The sequence below is a fragment of the Bombyx mori genome, chromosome 10, assembly GCF_030269925.1.
Source record: "Bombyx mori chromosome 10, ASM3026992v2".
Taxonomy (NCBI): Eukaryota; Metazoa; Arthropoda; class Insecta; order Lepidoptera; family Bombycidae; genus Bombyx; species Bombyx mori.
The window spans coordinates 11,254,890-11,274,926 of record NC_085116.1 but is presented as its reverse complement, the minus strand read 5'-3'; the positions used below and the strand labels follow the sequence as shown (position 1 = coordinate 11,274,926).

Here is a 20,037-nt window from a genome sequence, read left to right as displayed (position 1 = left end):
ACTTGACACAGATTGTTTATAAAGTAAGGCTTGCTTTACGCCCGGCAAGACAAGCGGTAATGAAAACCGGCTAGGGCGGGGAGACTCGACAAACGTCATTACCGAGGCACGCATAAATATGCAAGGCAGGTAACGCACATTTTCCTGCGACGTCGCAAGAATTTTATCGCTCGTTTAATTCTGTGAGAGAAAAAAAAAATGGGATTCTTTTTGGTGTAACATGAGATAGGCGGCCGCGTGGGAACCGGCACACTGGTCTCCTCCGGACGCCTCGTACCTAAGTGCAGTTGAAATATACCTTATCCGTTTTGTTGGATATAACTTTCCTTTAACACAGGAGTCAAGCCTACAAGACGGAAGAGAAGACGTAATCTTATCCATCAGTGGAGCCTTATTCGTTAGACGCTAATGTGGGTGCTTCGTGTTGTTAGGGGCGCGCCTATTATCGTGTGTTTTATTCATCGCCCTTTTCCTTCGGCGCGTGTTACACGTCCGCTACAATTGCCCGGGACCTTAACGATATAGTTCTATTTTCTTAATGACCTTGTTAATTTTGTTCACATTTGTTAAAGTGTTTCGCTCGTTTGTTACTTTCTCTTTAAGAATATGTCATTGTGTTCGTAAGTAAAACTGCTCATAAAATAAAATACAAGTCTGTTAAATGATATTGGAATACAAACTGTTTTAATCGTTTGTTTTTATCCTCAAAATGCAACAATTTTTTTTCTTTTTCTTGGATGGGTGGACGAGCTCACGGCCCACCTAAGGTCTCAGTATAGTTACAACGGCTGCCCCGCCTTTCAAACCGATACGCATTAGTGCTTCACGGCAGAAATAGGCAGGGTGGTGGTACCTACCCGTGCGGACTCACAACACGTCCTGCCACCAGTAAAAATCCATAACAATCACTTACAAAGCCAACGAAACCTTAATAGGGGAAAGTTCAAACCCTTTTAGCGGTTCTAGATTTGATAGACTAAATGTGGTCAGTTTAAGCTTATCTAGCGATTCAGGTCAGTACAAAAGCTGTCTGCAGCGGCATCAGTACAATGTGGCCGGTGGTCTCGCGAGACAAAGATTACGCACTGTAGCTCAGCGGCCGAGCTCGGTGGTCCAAAACGCTGATAGCGTGCACACTGGATGAGCTCAAACTCTAACAACAATGAACGCCACATCGGTTTTCGATTTCGAAATTCTAAAAATGGGTTTTGTTCAGTTTTGGATTTGTGAAATGGATTTTAACTTTCCTAGAATTATGTTTGAAACAAACCAAAAAAATGTATGTAATCTGTCCAATCTATATTAATTACTTCGTCCGCGTGGAAATAGTTCACAAATAATGCCTTATTTTAGTACAAATTAGGTTAGCATAAAAAACGTTATAGTAATCCAACCTTAACATATGGACATATACTGTCGCGGACTTTTTTTTAGATCTTTTAAAGGGAAACAATTCTGTCATACATTATTTTAGCGAAACTTTAACAGTTTCTACAGCGCACGCAGCGGAAGCTCTTAAAAGGTAAAAATAACCCCGATTTTGAAACATTCTTTATTGGGGCTCCGCTTGTATTGGTCTTAGCGTGATGTTATATAGTCTATAGCCTTCCTCAATAAATGGGCTATCTAACACTGAAAGATTTTTTCAAATCAGATCAGTAGTTCCTGAGAATAGCGCGTTCAAACAAACAAACTCTTCAGCTTTATAATATTAGTATAGATTTTAGAGGTAATTTTCAAAATGAGTTCTCCGCGAATGATCTCACAAATCTACTTTTAAGTACACAAGTTTCTTCGATAATAATATTCATTCACACAATCTAACCACATCCATACATCGAATGATCAATGACCCGTCTAGTTCCTAAGCAATCCTCGCCGACATCCGGCGCATATATTTGCAGTCAAAACATAGTTAGGGCAAGCGTGCAATGCGCATGTCATCCCGTAATATTATTTATTAACTACTGGCTTCCGATGCTACTTTATTCCATTGTACTGCCCTGGTGTCCGAAGTTTTCTGACTGACGCGGCTGGAGAAACTTTTCGTGCATACAACGAATGCCTGTCAGATGAACGTAAACATGCAGCCAAAATACTTCTAGTTTATTATTTAGCTTACAGATCTCGGTTACTAACTTGCTGGATGTTTACTTGCAGAATATATATTTTTATTTGGAATTTTCTACCGTTTGAAATTTGTCGAATTTATCATCTTTTTCTATTCAAGGCACCTCTCCACAACTAGAGAACGGCCGTCAATAAAATAAAAACAGTTCGTCTTTTCGCATTAAAAGTGTACAATTTAAAAAAATATTCGAAATTTAGTTAATATGCGGAATCATTTGGTATCACCAGTATTTTTCTCATAAATACTGTCAAAAGAGCGTAGTTTAGTATTTTTTTTTTTTGTTTACCTATATTTTGACTACTATTAACAAAATTAATACATAATTTTATCTTACTTTAAAAAACAGATAATGTAACTGGTAAAAAAAAAAAATTAATGTTGCAAAGATGATTAATATTAAAAATATCACATGGTAAACCTTTAAAATATTCTCCTGTAAAATTAGTAAGTTTTGAGATTATACAGTTTTAATGCGAGAAGGCGAGTTGTCCTGCGCTGATGATTATAGCACATAAATCTTATTTAATTTCTCAGTCATATTCAAAGTTGATAGTCAATTATACAGAACAGAGCAATGAATGACGAAGACCGAAGTCGTTGCCTTTTTAACTATAATAAGCGTATTAAGCTTATAGGAATTGAAGCGGTGCCGTTGTGCGCGACTCGACTTGACTCGACACACCAGGACACCGATCCTTGAAACCCCAACGCGTCATCACTAGATCGGCCATTAACCAGTACTCGAAGCTGCTCCAATGATCTTCGAATAGCAAGAGGTTTCTATTGCTAGTCTGTTGTAATTGCTGCGTAAAGTGGCGAAGGTAAAGCGTGAAGTTAATTTCTGAGGATGTTGGTTAAGATCGGCTTTGGTAATATTTCAAACAAATCTTTATATTTGATATCATCTTTAAATCTTTATATTTTAGGACATCTCTGGCAAAATTAAACCTATAATTACGTTTATCATCAATAGGGAGGTTCAAAGCTTTAATACTCAATTAACAAAAGTGTTTTGTATACTATAAGTGTCACTATTCTCTCTTTATTACTTTATATGTGAAGTTTATGAAATAAACGTGACAAAGCTTTAAGCAAAACCTTAATATTTTTTAAATCTGTTAAAACTATTCAAATACTACTGTAAAAATTGTAATATCGTTACTATAAAGTATGTAAGTACGTTATACATTACATACAGATTCTTGAAGCGAAAATAATTAATCCTATGAAGTGATTTATACATGATTCGATACGATATATACTTCAACTTTAATAAAATTAGAGCTCGTCCACACATATAAGCAATAAAAAAAATAAAAAAAATTATTAGTGCAAAAGGCGGTCCCATTTGCTGTCTATGAGCTATGGCATAGCTCTATCATCAGCTATCAGCTTTTTCTGAACAGAAAATCTTTTGTACAGACATAATTCACTGTATTTCGACATTTGCGAGTCCATAATAATTTACCATCAAGGTGGAAGTAGCCTTATTGTCGTTTGCTTAACTTTATCTTTAAATAGTAATTTTCCTGCTAACATACAGACTTATTTGGATCGCTTAGCATTCACTAAATAAGCTAAGCTCGTTAATAGTAGAATTCTATTTTAACGTAATATTTTCCGTCGGTTAAAATTTCATGATTTTGATGTGAAATATATTTTGTCACACGTGCAAAGAAAATCGTTCAGTAACCGAGACGGTGGAGTGTAGGTAACATTGGCGTAGTCGGCAATGTTATTTGGCGAACCGGTGCAAGTAAAGGACTCTATATTAAGCATTCCTGTCCCCCCAATCTCTTCAGGTGGGCGCGGGCGGGACATGAACTCTACTTGAACTTATTATTTTGGGGCCGCATGCGACGCGCTTGTTTTTCTGTTACCCACCTCTGTAATATACATTTACATATGTATCATACGCTTAATCCTTTTATTAAATTCCCCCACGTTTTTTTTCTTTCTTCCATACAACATTTTTTATCTTACTTTTTTAAAATAAAAAATTAAAACACGCTCTTTACGCAGGTTCAACTTTAATAACACTCACATCTCCGTTATCTGTGGTCGTTTTAAAATGACCTTTTGTTTTGCGTTATTAATGAACCCGTAAAACGCTAATTGTCGCCGCAATCGGACCCCGAGAGTGACATTTAAATGGAATTAAAAATGTATGTACACTAAAGATTCCCATTTCGCGGTTGCAGTGCGCGGCCGATTTACGGAAGCGACTGGCCCCGTGCCCATTAAAACAGATTACGGATGAAAAAAAAAAACAAAAAAAAAAAAAAAACAACGAGCTCTTCGCGTTATGAGTTAATTTTGTAAGAATAACGCGAACGCCTGTTAGTGTTTCCCTTTATTTGGCGTTCCAGCCGCTCTGTTTGTTTAATCGGGTAATCTCGTGTAAAACCGGCCGCGTCTACATTATTTAGTGGCGGAGAACAAATGTGTGCTCCTGATGTCAGAACATAATCGCTGGACGATAAAAATCACTTAGCGCACAGAGTAGCCGCTGTAGACCGTTCCACTAACCGCTAACTACAACATAACAAGACCGTTTATGTGGAACGAGTCGTGTAATATTTGAAAATTAACTTTCGCTCCAGGAGAGCTCAACGGCGCTGAGTCGGTAAGTGGCTCTACATAAAGATCTTCGCATCGCATCCTCACAAAAGGGATTCCGAGACTCATCGTAACGAACTTTAAAAATAATAATTAAAATAATGATTGATAAAAAGAATAGTAAAATAAAAATTAACAAACCCGCAAAATTATAACTTGCGCGTAATTACTGGTGGTAGGACCTCTTGTGAGTCCGCGCGGGTAGGTACCACCGCCCTGTCTATTTCTGCCGTGAAGCAGTAATGCGTTTCGGTTTGAAGGGTGGGGCAGCCGTTTTAACTATACTGAGACCTTAGAACTTATATTTCAAAGTGGTTGGCGCATTTATTTACGTTGTAGATGTATATGGGCTCCAGTAACCACTTAACACCAGGTGGGCTGTGAGCTCGTCCACTTATCTAAGCAATTTTTTTTTATTTTTTATTACACGATGTTATTCCTTCACCGTGGAAGTCAATCGTGAACATTTGTTGAGTACGTATTTCATTAGAAAAATTGGTACTCGCCTGAGATTCGAACACCGGTGCATCGCTCAACACGAATGCATTGGACGTCTTATCCTTTAGACCACGACGACTTATATTTATTATAAATAAGACGTGTGGCACTGTGGAGACTGCCGCGGTAAAGCTATTGCATAGCATTTTTTATCAATTTATGCAATTATAAATCTACAATAATAATTTAATATTAAAACAACAATAAAATAAGATCCGGCGAGAAACTCAGTGGGCTAACTTTCAATGAATCTGCTACATTGTGAGTATTCCATTTTGACCGCGCACTCACTAGAGAGCGCTACATGGGATAGAGACACGCCTTTGGATGCTAGTTCTAACTCTCATTCGCCCAGAATCAACTGTTTAGCTAGTTTATTTTCAATGCCACTCCAATCACTGAATGAGTAGTAGGAGTAGTAATAAAATTCTTCGACTAAGCGATAGAAAATGGCACGCCCAACGCATTGTAATGTGATATAATTTTCTATTTTACAATTCCCTTTGTCGCCGATAGATGGCGCTTGACGCAAAAGCTGAATTGCGCTATCGTTGTGTTACCCACGAAATTATATCACATATTTTGATAGTACATAAGTCGGTGTTTAGACTTCTTACTTTAAACACTACACAAGCGCAACGTGTGAATGTGTTGAACGCGAGCTACATAGTAGGCGAAGTGAGGGGTGGAAAGTTTTTTTCGTTACGGAATTTCATGATTCCGCTCTCAAGCCGCGCTCAGGGCCCGCGATAAAATCTATGCAATAGCTTAAAATAAAAAATAAAAAGATAAAAGGAATGTACTCAGAATTTTAAATCGGTTTATAGTTTTTCCGAGGAAGGACAGCATCTTTGTTGCAGGCGAACCGGTCAAAGCATGTTTACAAGTTATGCAATAATTCAAATAGCGTGCTGCAGCAAATTTATGCTGTTCCACGGTAACATACTTCAATGGCTGCATCGGAAAGCATTTTATTTTCACGGACGACGGCGACTGCCACGACTGCGTATTTTCGAATTCAGGCAGAGAACGCGGAACGTGTTAGGCAATATGAATTTATGATCATTGCGAATTAAATGCGTTCCAAAGAGAGGAATGGATTTTCGAATTTATCGCTCGTAATCGATTTTTAAAATATCTCAGGTGAATTTAACTGGTTATGCTCAATGTGGACAAAATTTACAACGATTCTGGGTATAATAATGTCATACTTATTATCTATCTAAGTGGTTATAACGGATCAGCCAACTTACAGCCCCCTTAAGATTAGTGAATATCGGAGACAATAAGTCAGAATTAATATGATATAGGTACATATTCGTGCAACATCACTATACGCCTGGTACCTAGTACTAAAAACAGGTATTGCTCTAAAGACTTAGGAAAGTTAAATAGGAGACTGCTCTTATTAAATTTCTTTAAATCATTCCGTATCTTAAATTATTCTGAGATAGAACTCCTCTTTTTTGCGCCTAGTAGTTATAGTGGTAATAATTATAGGCTAAAAGAATTCGGACAAAACCCTGAATCATGCTAACGAAATTTTAAAGATAAAATGGTATATGCGAGTTTCAATGAGCATTCGGATCATCCGTCTACTGAAAAATGATGCCACCTCGGTCTTTCCTTTGTCTTGTCCTAAATGATTCTGCTTCGAGCTATTTCTGGTTAATATACTACTGGTAGAAACCAACAGGCGAAAAAAAACTAATATGAATAAGCGATAGGGATGTAGTAGTTACTCTAGTAGCCCGGAATTTTATGAATATAGCCAAATAGATTACCCACATTCACGACTCTCTTACATTAAAAAAATCATTTAATTTCATAAAAGTCAGCCGTGGGCCGTTTAGAAGCAACAAAAAACAACAACTGGTGCCAGTTTGAAACAACTGTAATGACCTAAGCTTGGTGCACGAAACAACAAAAAGTACGTTTTTGTATCCAGATTATATTCAGTAAGTTTCTCGTTGTCTCGTTAGGCCTCACTAGATGAAATTTAAGAGTCATCTCAGGCAGACGAGGCTCTACGCAGATCCGGCCGCGACAAAAGCGAGTCCGGGCACCGCGTATAGCCGGGAAAAGGAATTTTTAATTGGCCTCAAAATAAAAGCCTTTATAACTTATAAAACCTCCCTTTTATAGAGGGATTCGTTTGAGACTTGGGTTTTTGCTAGTTTATTCTGCATTCCGATGTAATGAAACAGCGTGATATTTTTTAATTAATAAGGCGATAGTTACGAGTTTTGATCATTTTAAAATTCAGTCTATGTAGATGGCATTTGTAGTGACAGCTTTAGGAATACTGTTCATAGATCAGATCCCATTGTCAAAATTTCCGTGAAGACTGAAATCCATGTCTATAGATCACGAAATTTACACAATGTATTAGCCAATCAAATATATATATATTTTTTTTAAATATAAAATCTAAGCTATTTCCAAATAAAATAGTTTTCCATCCACCTTTCCGGTCAGCATTTAATGGAGATAGTAGGCTTTTACTGGCCGAGTTTAATTCGCGGAGTTCTTGGTCCGATGCAAACATGGGATTGAAGATGGAGAATTCGTTCAAATGCAGAAACTAAGCTCATACAATCACGAATTAGAAGCATCAGATCAGATGATCTTACTAATAGTCCGAATATTCATTGCGGAATCCGGATTCATCTACACGGCCATATCTAGTTAGTACAACTAAATTCTATAAAACAGCATCCGTAATACCAGTAATCTCACCTTTAATTTAATTTCCCTACCTTTAATTTCTATCTAGGGTTTCGAAGATGTAATATTCTACTCTTGTGAGTCCACACGGGTAAGTACCACCGCCCTGCCTATTTCTGCCGTGAAGCAGTAATTCGTTTCGGTTTGAAATATGGGGCAGCCGTTGTAACTATACTGGACCCTTAGAAGTTATATCTTAAGGTGGGTGGCGCATTTACGTTGTAGATGTCTATGGACTCCAGCAACCACTTAACACCAGGTGGGCTGTGGGCTCGTCCACTCATATAAGCAATAAAAAAAATAAAAACTATTCTATTTATTTCGGCTCCGGAGCATTACGATTTGCGATCTGAAGAGTAGGGCATTAAAAAAATAGTATTTTCACGTCCTGATCATTTCTAGTGCATTTCAATCAAGCGTTCCGGTTTGAAGGGTAAAATAGTAGTAATTCAATTGGAAATTAGACTTCGATCTATTGCCGCAAAATGGGCGACCGAAATTATTAAGTAATAAGAGAGCACCATAGCTGAATGGTTAGCCACTTGAGGCGGCGCTGGTGAAATATGTTTGAGATTCACGACTCATGTTAAAGACTGGAATTATACTCGGTTAGGTGAATGAACAAAAGGGAGGATTGTTATAAAATACCATTAATAATCTTAACTTAACACTTATTAATCTTAACTTACTTATTAGTATCTAGTATTCAATAATTGTTAAATCCTTGTGAAAAAGTTGCGAGCCTTTGCCAAAGCCAGATGTTAAGTCCACAAAAATACTTGGCAAAACAAGGAAAAAATAATGGACCTTCTCCACAATCGTAACGGCTTGATAGGCCCTAACGGGCAGTTAAAATGAAAAGTGTGTTCCGTTTTAAACTTTATTCATTACACGAAGTTTATGCTATAGGAACAGGCGCTTTGCGTTTGTAATATAAGATGAAGTGATTACTGAGGTTTTTGTTCGAATCATATTAAGATGCATCAAAAACACTTTAATAAATATTTAGCCGATGCAAATAAATGTAGATGAAATATTACAGCCTTTTTAATTTTTTTATTGCTTAGATGGGTGGACGAGCTCACAGCCCACCTGATGTTAAGTGTTTACTGGAGCCGCAACGTAAATGCGCCACCCACCTTGAGATATAAATTCTTTTTTTTTTTAACCTACCTTAGCTGATAGCCTTGAAAGGCTATATCAGTGTAACCTTAACTAGTAGGTGAGCTCACGGGGCTCAAACCTGATGACGTTGCTAACACGAACTCTAGCAATAGCCCTGCTTCGCAGAATCTACCACCGGATCGGAAACGCGACCCACTGAGAAGATCCGGCGAGAAACTCAGTGGGCTCTGTCTGAGGGTTACTCGTCGAGCCCTTCGACCGTTTCGACGAGAACGATGACCGGTGCTTGAGGTACCTAAAAGCACCGTTAGTGGAATATAAGTTCTAAGGTCTCAGTATAGTCAGCCTTAAATTATGATTTATTTTAATATGTTGTTAAAAATAACAGCGCAAAAAAATAAATATTTCACATTCAATTGACCAAAAAATGCTTGACATTTTAAGTGTCCGTGATTTATTGGAGTTGGGTCGCAAATGCTGTATATTCCGGAAAAATATTATGAAAATTTGTGTCCAAATTTACTTTATAGCCCATAGAAACTGTACATACTCGTACATACGCATCACTTGTGCTCTTACTCTAGTTTTGCGTGACCACAATAACTGTAAAATATTTCAAACATCATCAAAATGAATTATATAAGCAAAATACCGTAACACTACTTATAATCATACATATAAAATCCTAAATAAGACTTACTTTTATAATTTGCTTATGTTTTACGTCCATCGAATAGAATCAGATAATTTTTAAGTAAGTATTACTTTGAAATTAAAATTGCTTTTACGGCTTATTCTTACGTATAGTGTAAAATGTTCGAAAATTGCCAAATGAAAGTAATAAATTTAAGATAACATTGTAAAAATAGTTTTAATCATGCGAAAGATGTTTTCGCTTCATCTTTCTTTCACGCAGAGACGGAGTAATGCATCAACTTGATTCTAAGAAAAGATTTTTTTTATTTCAGAGCAATGGCGGGAGATTCGTTGCGTTTATCAAATTAATTTTTTTTTTCAACTGGGTAAAAGTAAACCCGGGCATCGTACTATTTGCTCATTTTCAACATTAACAATTTTTCGTAGTTTTCTCCGCACTGAAACTTGCTTCATCAAATAAAAATAATAAATTGAATCAAATAAGTAAAAAAAAAAAAATACACAGACCGTAAATTTTACTCGAACATCTTTGCTTAAAAATACATACAATAGATTATCTTTACCTTTTAAAGACTAGCGGAAACTAATATACCAGTTATTTTTATTTAGCTATGCCCCACACTAATCAGTAATACTGAAAACAACAATTTATTTCCGATAGCTTATATATTGAAATATATTCTAACTAGACAATATTTTTCTATGACTAGACTAGTTAGAACAAAAAAAAATTATATTCGTTCGTTATGTTGCATCTGAATTCAATTTAAAAAGATTGAAACCTTAGAGCTTCCATCTTATCTAGTTTCTCTTCGAATCGAAGATTCTTAGAAGTAACTTCAACGAGGAAGTAAATAAAGTTCCATTGCCCATGATAAAACAGAAATGAGAAAAGTTTACTTACAGTCGGGGCCAATAATGTTGATTACATAATCACAGAATATAGTTATTTAGAGTTAAAATGAGAAAATATTCTTAATGAACATTTTAGGTTATTCTAATTTAGTAAAATCCTGGGTTTTGTATTTCAGACTGAGAATATTTTAAGTTAAAAAGGTCAGTATATTACACAACGACTCGTATAAAATGGTTTTAAGCGGTGCTATTACTGCTTTTTTACATTTTTCCTGACAGGTCGCGGGTGGGTACCACCATCCTGCCTATTTCTGCTGTGAAATACTAGTGCGTTTCGGTTTGAAGGGTGGAGCAGTCGTTGTACTGTAAAAGCAAGCAGTACCTTAGACCTCATATCTCAAGTTAGGTGGCGTCATTTACGTTGTAGATTTCGATTACCTGTAACCTGCTCCTGTAACCATTTAACACCAGGTACGCCGCGACCTCGTCCACACACCAAAGACATAACAAAAAAAAATATTAGGTGGACAGTGTAGTCAACATTTATACCGCCATGTATCATCAAGCTACAACTTTCATTTTGCTAAGTAGAAATAACGTGTTTCATATCCCTTTCTAACTGTTTTAGTTTTCAGTAACATTTCTAATATAAATGTAACTAATTAAAGATAAGGTATTCCACACACTCCTTATAAATCTGTAAACGAAAAAAAAACAATTTCCCTCAAAATTATATTCAAATTTACTGCCATATATAAAATAGATAGACGTAAAAGAAGTATGTTATGAGCTTTGATTCGGAACACAAAGGGAATGGCACATGTGCACAATGTTTAGTGGTTGAATCGTAAACATCGGTATAAATATTGATGACGCAGAAGGCTATTATGTTCAGGCAGTACTCACGAAAAATGTGAACAATTTACGACGTAAAGACATGCGATTAACTTTTCCGCTTAGATACAGAAACGAAGGAATTGTGTTAAGTTTGATGCGAACAATTTTTCCTTCTGTAACTTATTTAGGAAAAAAATATCGGGAACTTTTCGTATTTATGCATTTTCATCGCCCACAATAAAATATGAGTGTTGCATCGATTATTTCAAGTCCGAATTAAAGGTGAACAAGATGCTTCTTTTTTTTTTTGGTCAGGTAGAAACCACCGGACTTCCGCCCTCCACTGGGGATGGAGGGCGGGGCATGTCACAGTCGAACTGACTAAAACCTCCTGTCGCTCAACAACCAACGTCCATACCTCGCATGAGACAGAACTCATGAAGAGGCAGAGGGGGGAGAACAAGATGCTTAACAAATTTAGTTTAAATTTGTAGCTTTCATATAGGTCTAGTAGTCCGACTACTATTGAGGAACTGACGGAGCTCATATAAACCAAAGTGCAAAAGCCAGTATCATGTTTCATGAGACATGGTATTGAAATCTGATTGGTGGCAGAAATGGCCAGGATAAGCAGATACGTGTGCGGGATTAAATTACGTCCTTCTCCTAATAGTAAATGAAATAAATCTGCGAGTTAACTTTTTTAATTTAAGATGTAATTTCATCATCATACAAATACTTAGTAAGCACAACTTAGGAAAGTGGTTTATTTGGAAATAATGCGTTAAGAGTATAGGCATCATTCGATACGAGTATGCTAAACAACCCTGTCTTAAGTACCTGTACCATTTAGTAATAATTTCTGCATTGGGAAAATATTCATGTAATTAACATGTTTACTTCTTATCTGGGTGTTCATTTATATTAGTGTTTATTCATATACTTAAACGTACGTAAGTATGTATACCAGTTTATGGTTTCCATAGTACAGGGAATTCTAGTTTGTAATCAGGTCACTTTCGGTGACTTCTCCCAGGTTCTCCCTTTTTTATCATAATCCCGAGAAATAATTTGAAAATATATGTATGTATTTAAAACAAAGACGGGTTTAATTGCACAAAACACAGAAGTCACTTAAAGTCATGACAGACTTATTAAGCAACATAACACAAACCGCTTAAGAAAATTTCCGAGTTCAATAAAAATTTTAATTACCAAACAAACCCCATAATGTGCTTAACTATAAACTGTGGGGTTCCGAAATAACTCGTTTATTCTGAAGCTTTAAAAATCTCCTTTGGCAGTTTAATTTTCTTCTGAGGCCGTTTGTATTTTCTCGTTATAAGTTTACGTTCAACAATTTCTATCTACATTTTTATTGATAGATAACTTTTTTATTTGGACATTAATTTCTACATCAAACGCCTCGGTGAAAGGTTTTGTGGACCGAAATATGTCTGATGTGAAATGGAACCTTTATTTAACTCACAAAATAATATATTAAGGGCCCTTTTAGATTGGTTCCGTAGCACGTGGTCACAGTCGACTTGATGTAAGGAAGTTACTGGAGACCATAGTCACGGCGATATGAATGCCACCTTGTGACGTGAAGTCGAACTGTTAATTGGATCGAAATATCGACTTACCCCTAAATCAGAACACATGATTGATTCGTAGCAGAAGTCGGTTACGTATTGAGCAATAAGGATTAATTTAGGATAACCAATGAAAAACGCAACTCGGTATAAAGAAAATGTTCTAGAAATATTTTTTTGAGATTTCCACCGCGAACATTCGTTCCGGTCTGAAAGTTGAATAAACAATATATAATACTATTGAGATCTCAACTTCAAGAAATGGGAGCTGCATTCCCATTACACACTACGCATTAGCATCAGTCACCACCTAACACCGGATAAGCCGCAATGTACTTTACCTATCTACTGCATTTTAAAATTCATAGGTAGGCAACGGCTTGGCTCTGCGTCTGGCATTGCTGAAGTCCATGGGCGACGGTAACCACTCACCATCAGGTTTTTTTTTATTTTATTGCTTAGATGGGTGGACCAGCTCACAGCCCACCTGGTGTCAAGTGGTTACTGGAGCCCATAGACATCTACAACGTAAATGCGCCACCCACCTTGAGATATAAGTTCTAAGGTCTCAAGTATAGTCACAACGGCTGCCCCACCCTTCAAACCGAAACGCATTACTGCTTCACGGCAGAAATAGGCAGGGTGGTGGTACCCACCCGCACGGACTCACAAGAGGTCCTGCCACCAGGTAGGCCGTATGCTCGTCTGCCTACAAGGGCAATAAAAAAAATCATTGAAAATTATATTACGAAAAACAAAAATTTACCTAACGCAATTATCACCTAAAATTTAATCAAGCTCGCCATAAACCGTTCTCCCTTTATTCAACTAAAAGGGACAAAATTCTTTATCCGGACTCACGAAAAAACACAAATGACGATCTTTCACGTACCTAGTTTATGTAAATCGCGAAATAGTCTCAGTCAGTTTTCAGTCGATTTGCGAGGATTCGACTAATCTTCTGCCAGTGTACCATAATTTAATCAAAGCGAGCAACGATCGGCTCAGTAATTTATCTAGATTGTTACGCGGCGAACGATTGTAATCGATTTTTTCTTCAACTGTACACGTAGAATCGAGATACAAAGATGATTATTGTCTACATAAATGTCAAAACAAGAAATTCATCGTTGTTTCGAATAAAATACTTGGCGTTCTCTTTTTTATTGCTTAAGCGGTTCAGCGAGCTATAAGTTACATAAATCAATAGTTGACCAATGATAAAGGTGAGCGTAACAAAATTAATATTGTCATCACTTAATTGAGAGAACGTACTTCTAGTTGGTACAAAGAGTAAGCAGATTCGAACGCAAATCTTGATTTAACTCATACCTTAAAGTAAATTGAAAGTAAATTTTATTGAAGCCCTTAGAATACAGCCACTCCTTGAGACATGAGGTCGACTCGTATTTATTATTTAACGGTTATTTTAAATTTCAAACTAACACTTACGACTGCTTAAGTGTAAAAATAGAGATGACGGAGCTTTGTTTAGCGCTTAGATGGGTGGACGAGCTCACAGCCCATCTAGCATTAAGTGGTAATCGGAGCCCATTATTGACATCAGCAACGTAACTGAGTTCTAAATTTGAATTGTATGTACGACGACTAATCTACATTTCAATCCGGGATAGACTACTGCTTCGCGGCAAAAATAAGCGGGTAATAGTACCTACCCGTACCGGCTCATGAGACGCTCTACCACTAGTATATTCTAATTCGTAGATTTTATTTTTATTGTAGTAGGTAGGCAGCTTTCTCACTTCCAGTTTGATTTTAAGTGCTAATTATCAGACCGAGACAATTGGTTGTAAATAAAAACCGGACAGCAATAAACGGCTCTTGAATAGCCTTCTCATCACCAAGCTGGCACGTGCTATGTGCATGTGTGATTCAAATGCACACTACACGTGAACATTTAATAATAACGGATATTAAGTCATACTGAAATTTTCATGTTTCAAAATATGCAATTTAATACTGGACAAGGCTTACCAAAACCATCAGAATAAAAGATATTTTAAAATGTTCGAGCAACAGCTTAAATCATTTAGTGAAAACCCAAAAAAAAAATATTATAAATTCACCGCCATAACTTTCTGCGGAACAAGCAAGTTGTGCAATTTAAATTGTAACCAATTTAACAGGCTGGCAACAAAATTTTGTGCGCGCAAACATTTAAGGCATTTGTGTTTTAACGCTTCATAATCGTAATAACGACCACTAGACTTTGCGAAAAAAAAAACGTTTCGGCAGTATTATGTAATCGCAAGAACATTTAATATACATATATAGGTATTTAATAAATATACATATACATATACTTAGTCTGCCCATAAATACTGTTACAAAGGAAAACAAAAAAAATTATATGGCAAATAACATTTATTACTTTTACATTGTGTTAGTTTAATACATAAATATAAAACAATTTAAAGTATAAAAAGCTTATTCGAAGTGGTCTCCATTGGATGCAATACAGTCCTTTAAACGTTGAGGCCAGTTATCAATAGAAGCACGCACTCTTTCCATGGGAAAATTTTTCACTGCCAATCGTACGGATTGTTTTAAGGACTCCAAATTCTCATGGCGCTTAGAGCAAGCCGTACTCTCTAAAACTGACCATATATCATAATCCAGCGGATTAAGATCGGGACTAGACGACGGCCAGTCTTCAGCTCTGATGAAGTCCGAAACATTCGTTTCCAACCAAGACTGCGTAGACCGAGCTTTATGACCTTGCGCCAAGTCTTGCTGGAAGGACCATTCTTGATTATTGAAAATGGTGTTGTTAAGGGGCTTCACTACCTTCTCAAGAATGTTATCTTTATACACTTGTGCCGATGTTTTGATACCTTTTTCACAAAAGTATGGCTCAGTCACTCCTTCATAGCTAATACCCCACCAAACCATTACTGAAGTCGGATAGTGCCCCGGTTGCACTCTGTCGACTAATTGGGAAGCTCCCTTGAGCTTTGAGCATAAATACGGTCATTTTGTTTGTTAAAATGTTGCACAATTGTAAAAAATTTCTCATCCGTAAACATTTTTTTTCTATGACCTCCCTTTGCGTACTGCTTCAGTAGTTGTTTCGATTTTACCACCCTATTCTCTTTTAAATTATCAGTTAAGAAATGACCAGTACATCTCTTATCGGCTGCAAGTCCTAAGTCATCTTTTAAAATACGCGACATGGTTCTAGGTGCTATCTTCATCTCCCGAGATAAAATCATTTGCTTTCGGACAGGATTTCTTCGAATTCTTTCCCTTAATGCTTTGACCACCTTTTTCGTACGAACACTACGTAGATGGCCAGATCTTTTTCTATCACAAACAGAGGAGGTCTCATTGCACCTATTAATAGCCCAGCACACAAACATTTTACTAATACCAAGCGTATGGAGAGTTTTAAAAATTGCTTTTGGCTCCATACCTACTTTGTGTAATGCAATCTCAGCGATTCGGTTCTCTTTATCACCCCACTCCATTTTAATATCGCAAAATATTGTACAATGTATTTGCGCCAAAATGAGAAAACTCAATGAGCAATCATATAAAAATGACAGATTCCAAATTCCAATGTAATATTTTGTTTATTTTTAATTGTAACAGTATTTATGGCCATAGATGTCTTTTGTGAAGATAGTACGTACTATTTTTATATAAATTTCCTTAATAATTCAGGATGCAAAATATTGGAACATAACAAGGGTCAGCCTTTCACTGGTAGTTCTCTTGTGAGTCCACACGGATAGTTACCACCACCCTTCCTATTTCTGCCGTGAAGCGTTTTGGTTTGAAGGGTGAGGCAGCCGTTGTAACTATACTGAGACCTTAGAACTCATATCTCAAGGTGGGTGGTGGCATTTGCGTTGTAGATGTATATGGGCTCCGGTAACCTTACACTTAACACCGGTTGAGCTGTGAGCTGTCTACCCATATATGCAAATAAAAAAAACCTCATTCGACCTAGACGATTTTTTTTTTGTCTACCTATTATCCGGTAGCCTCCAGAGGCTATTTGTTGGTTGGTGTGCGAGCTTACAAAACTATATTCTGAGAGTTTGCTATAATATAAGCCCTAACAAGAGCAGAGCTTCGCTGAATTTTCCGCAACTTCGAAATCGCGAACCCCTGAGAAAATCTGGCTAGAAACTAAGTGGGCTATATCAATTAGTTAGATTGCACGTTGAACTCTTGTTCGCTAACTGGTGTTTGGAATGCCTAAAAGTACTGAGAGTGAATTTAGGAGTGGCTTGGGACATGGCTCCGTGGACTGCTAATTTTATTTATTTACCTAAATCATTAAGATTTTTCAAACTAATGCATAGTAAATAATATTTACTCAGTAGTCTCTCCTATGTTCAGTAACACGTGGGCAACATGATTTAAAGTATAACTATCACTGTCCGCTAGTCCACAAGTACATGCTCCAGCTTAAAGTTTCAGTTAAGGCTGCCTTCAAGCCATGCTTTAGTTAGAGATGGAAGCCCGCTGAGTTTCTCGCCGGATCTTCTCAGCGGGTCGCGATTCCGATCCGGTAGTAAATTCATTCGCGAAGCAATTGCTCTTGAGTTGTTAGGTCTCCTTCGGAGGCGCTCTGGCAATTGTTAGCAAATCCTACCCCTGCTGGCTGAGCCTTTGCTCACCCACCTATTCTGGTGAAACTGGAAAGGCCTCCGGGCCAGCAGTAATCGTTCAATCATAAAAAAAAAAATTGTTAGAGATTTTGACCTTATTAACAGCGTGACCTTATTATTGTCTAGAAGTGGCATTTACTCTGCTTCGCTGATTCATACAACACTGAGCTGTGACCTCAAACGCACAAATGTAAGAGCGAAAATGAATCCCCGAAGGTTGTAACGCGTTCTTGTCTAAACGAGGCTTGAAGAGTTCTCAACTGTAACAAAGTAATAGCTGTGCCTCGGATACTGTTGATGTCTATGAGCGCCTGTGCCCACATATCAAATAAACCGTATGCTCGTTCCGGAGTAAATTAAAAAGAAGTGGTCAAAAAAACGGCCGGCTAACGGCCAACCTTCAGGATTGAAGAGGCACTGGAAGAAGAAGGTCAAAAAAATGTATTCCGAACTACTGTTTCAGTAATGGATAACTCTTATTCCTCTGGTAATTAATATCACATTCAAAGAGATCTATGAGAGCTTTGTTAGTTCTTCGTAATCATTTTAGCATCTTTCAATGCCACTCCTATTTGAATCGAAAATTCACGAGAATTTTTTTTTGTGCTTCCTATTTATTTAGTAATCAAATGTTTAATGCTGAACTTATTTGAGTTGGCCAATTTTGAAAGTAAACAAAATCGAGCTTTGATTTATTTAATATAAAAGGTTTTTTCTGAGTAAGTTCTTGATTATGTTTAACCGATGGAAATTTACGATAAGACTAAGAAGATAAGTTAGTACCGAAAAAAATATTTAAAATGTTATTTATTTTATTAGTTTAGTTATACGTTTCTATTTGAAAGGTGCGACAGACGATTTAAAACTCAATGGAGACTTCTACCAAGAGATCTCAAGGGTCGCTTAGCTACGGATAAACCGTGAGCTCATCTACGTATTTAGAGGAATAAAAATAAAAAATGTATGTATCACTTTTTTAGAATAATTAAGAGCTATAATAATAACTAGCTAGAGCTAGAGCTAAAATAGAACATACCTTTTTTCCGTCTAGTTCGTGTGTTCCTTGCGCTAATACTTTGTCTACACTAGCTGGGTCGCCGAAGGTGATGAAGCCAAAGCCCCTGAAATCAATTTTTTATTTATTAAATATTATCCAGAATTTATGTTATTTAATAGTTTATTTGTCCTACCTATAATATTTTTTCATAAACGAGTACTTGATTAAATGTATGTTTATGTTTTTGCAAACAATAGTTTCATGAAAAAAATATTGTCGTAGTCGCTGCGCAATTTCGTTAGGGCGATAAATCATAAAAACCTTCTCCACTTTAGGACTTGCAAAATTCTCAATTTATATAGAACATTTTAATTTCACTTAGCCGATTCATATTTTACATGTGGCGGCGCGCCCGACCGTGCTCCGTACTCGAATTAATACTAAATTGAAATTGTAAAAATGGAAATACAATTTTCTCGTTACTTCACTGGCTTCGGTGCCTACAGGTGTTACAAGAAATTTGTTACAATAACAACGCCCACCTCCGTAAATTCTGCTTTAAAAAGCGGTCAAGTACTAGTTGAGCCCCGCCGTCTTTCTCTCGTTAAAGTGAGGAATTTAATAATTTTCTTCCGATTGAAAGAGTATTCAGACAATTAGAACGTTTCAACAATTCTTTCGCACGACTACCTATTTTAAAATTGTAATTGGAGTAGATATTGTAGATTCTTGTAGTTATAATAATTGAAGTTACAATTTAATTTAAAGACTAATTTCGTCAAGATGGATTTTTCTAATATACTCATTTAAGATTTTCTTTAATATTGCTTGGTGGACTTGACATGATTAATCTTTTTTTGATGCGTTTATTTAATCAAATAAAACAGGTGTAGTCCTACAAAATAAATCATCTACGGTCTTTACAAGATTCATGGTTTAATACACTCACATATCATACGTAGAGAAATGTATAGAGGGTGCTCGTGTATGGAAATTGAAAATAACGAGGGCTTCAGTTCACACCGCGCATCAAGCCGACTATGTACCTCGACCACCAATCACTGACCTCTGATCGCTCTCATAACAACCCCTATCTGGTCTTATCTCAATCGCGGTCGGAGAGGCTCGAAGTTCATTTTAAGATGGTGGCATAGCGCTGGCGCAGTTGAGAGGCCCTTTTCAGAATGGAGTTACGTCCTACTTATCTTTAAGGGTACGTGCCTTATTTTCTTCCTCTTTCGAAAGAGGTACAACTCAATTCTCTTTTACAAAATTTGGTAATAAGCTTACAAGCGCTTTTTGTTACCTGAATCGGTTTTCAAGATTCAATTTATAAGAATACGTAGGTCTTGGTAA

At 36.8% G+C, this 20,037-nt stretch overlaps 1 protein-coding gene across 5 annotated transcripts in view; it reads right to left on the bottom strand.

Moving 5' to 3' along the window:
- Positions 1-20,037, bottom strand: part of LOC101742820 (RNA-binding protein Musashi homolog Rbp6) — a 557,845-nt gene that overhangs the window by 287,114 nt on the left and 250,694 nt on the right. For all 5 annotated transcript variants that reach the window (XM_012697538.4, XM_004923172.5, XM_012697537.4 and 2 more), the window contains exon 4: positions 18,721-18,805. In XM_012697538.4, coding sequence (XP_012552992.1) covers positions 18,721-18,805 — 85 coding nt within the window. The remainder of the gene's footprint in view (positions 1-18,720; positions 18,806-20,037) is intronic.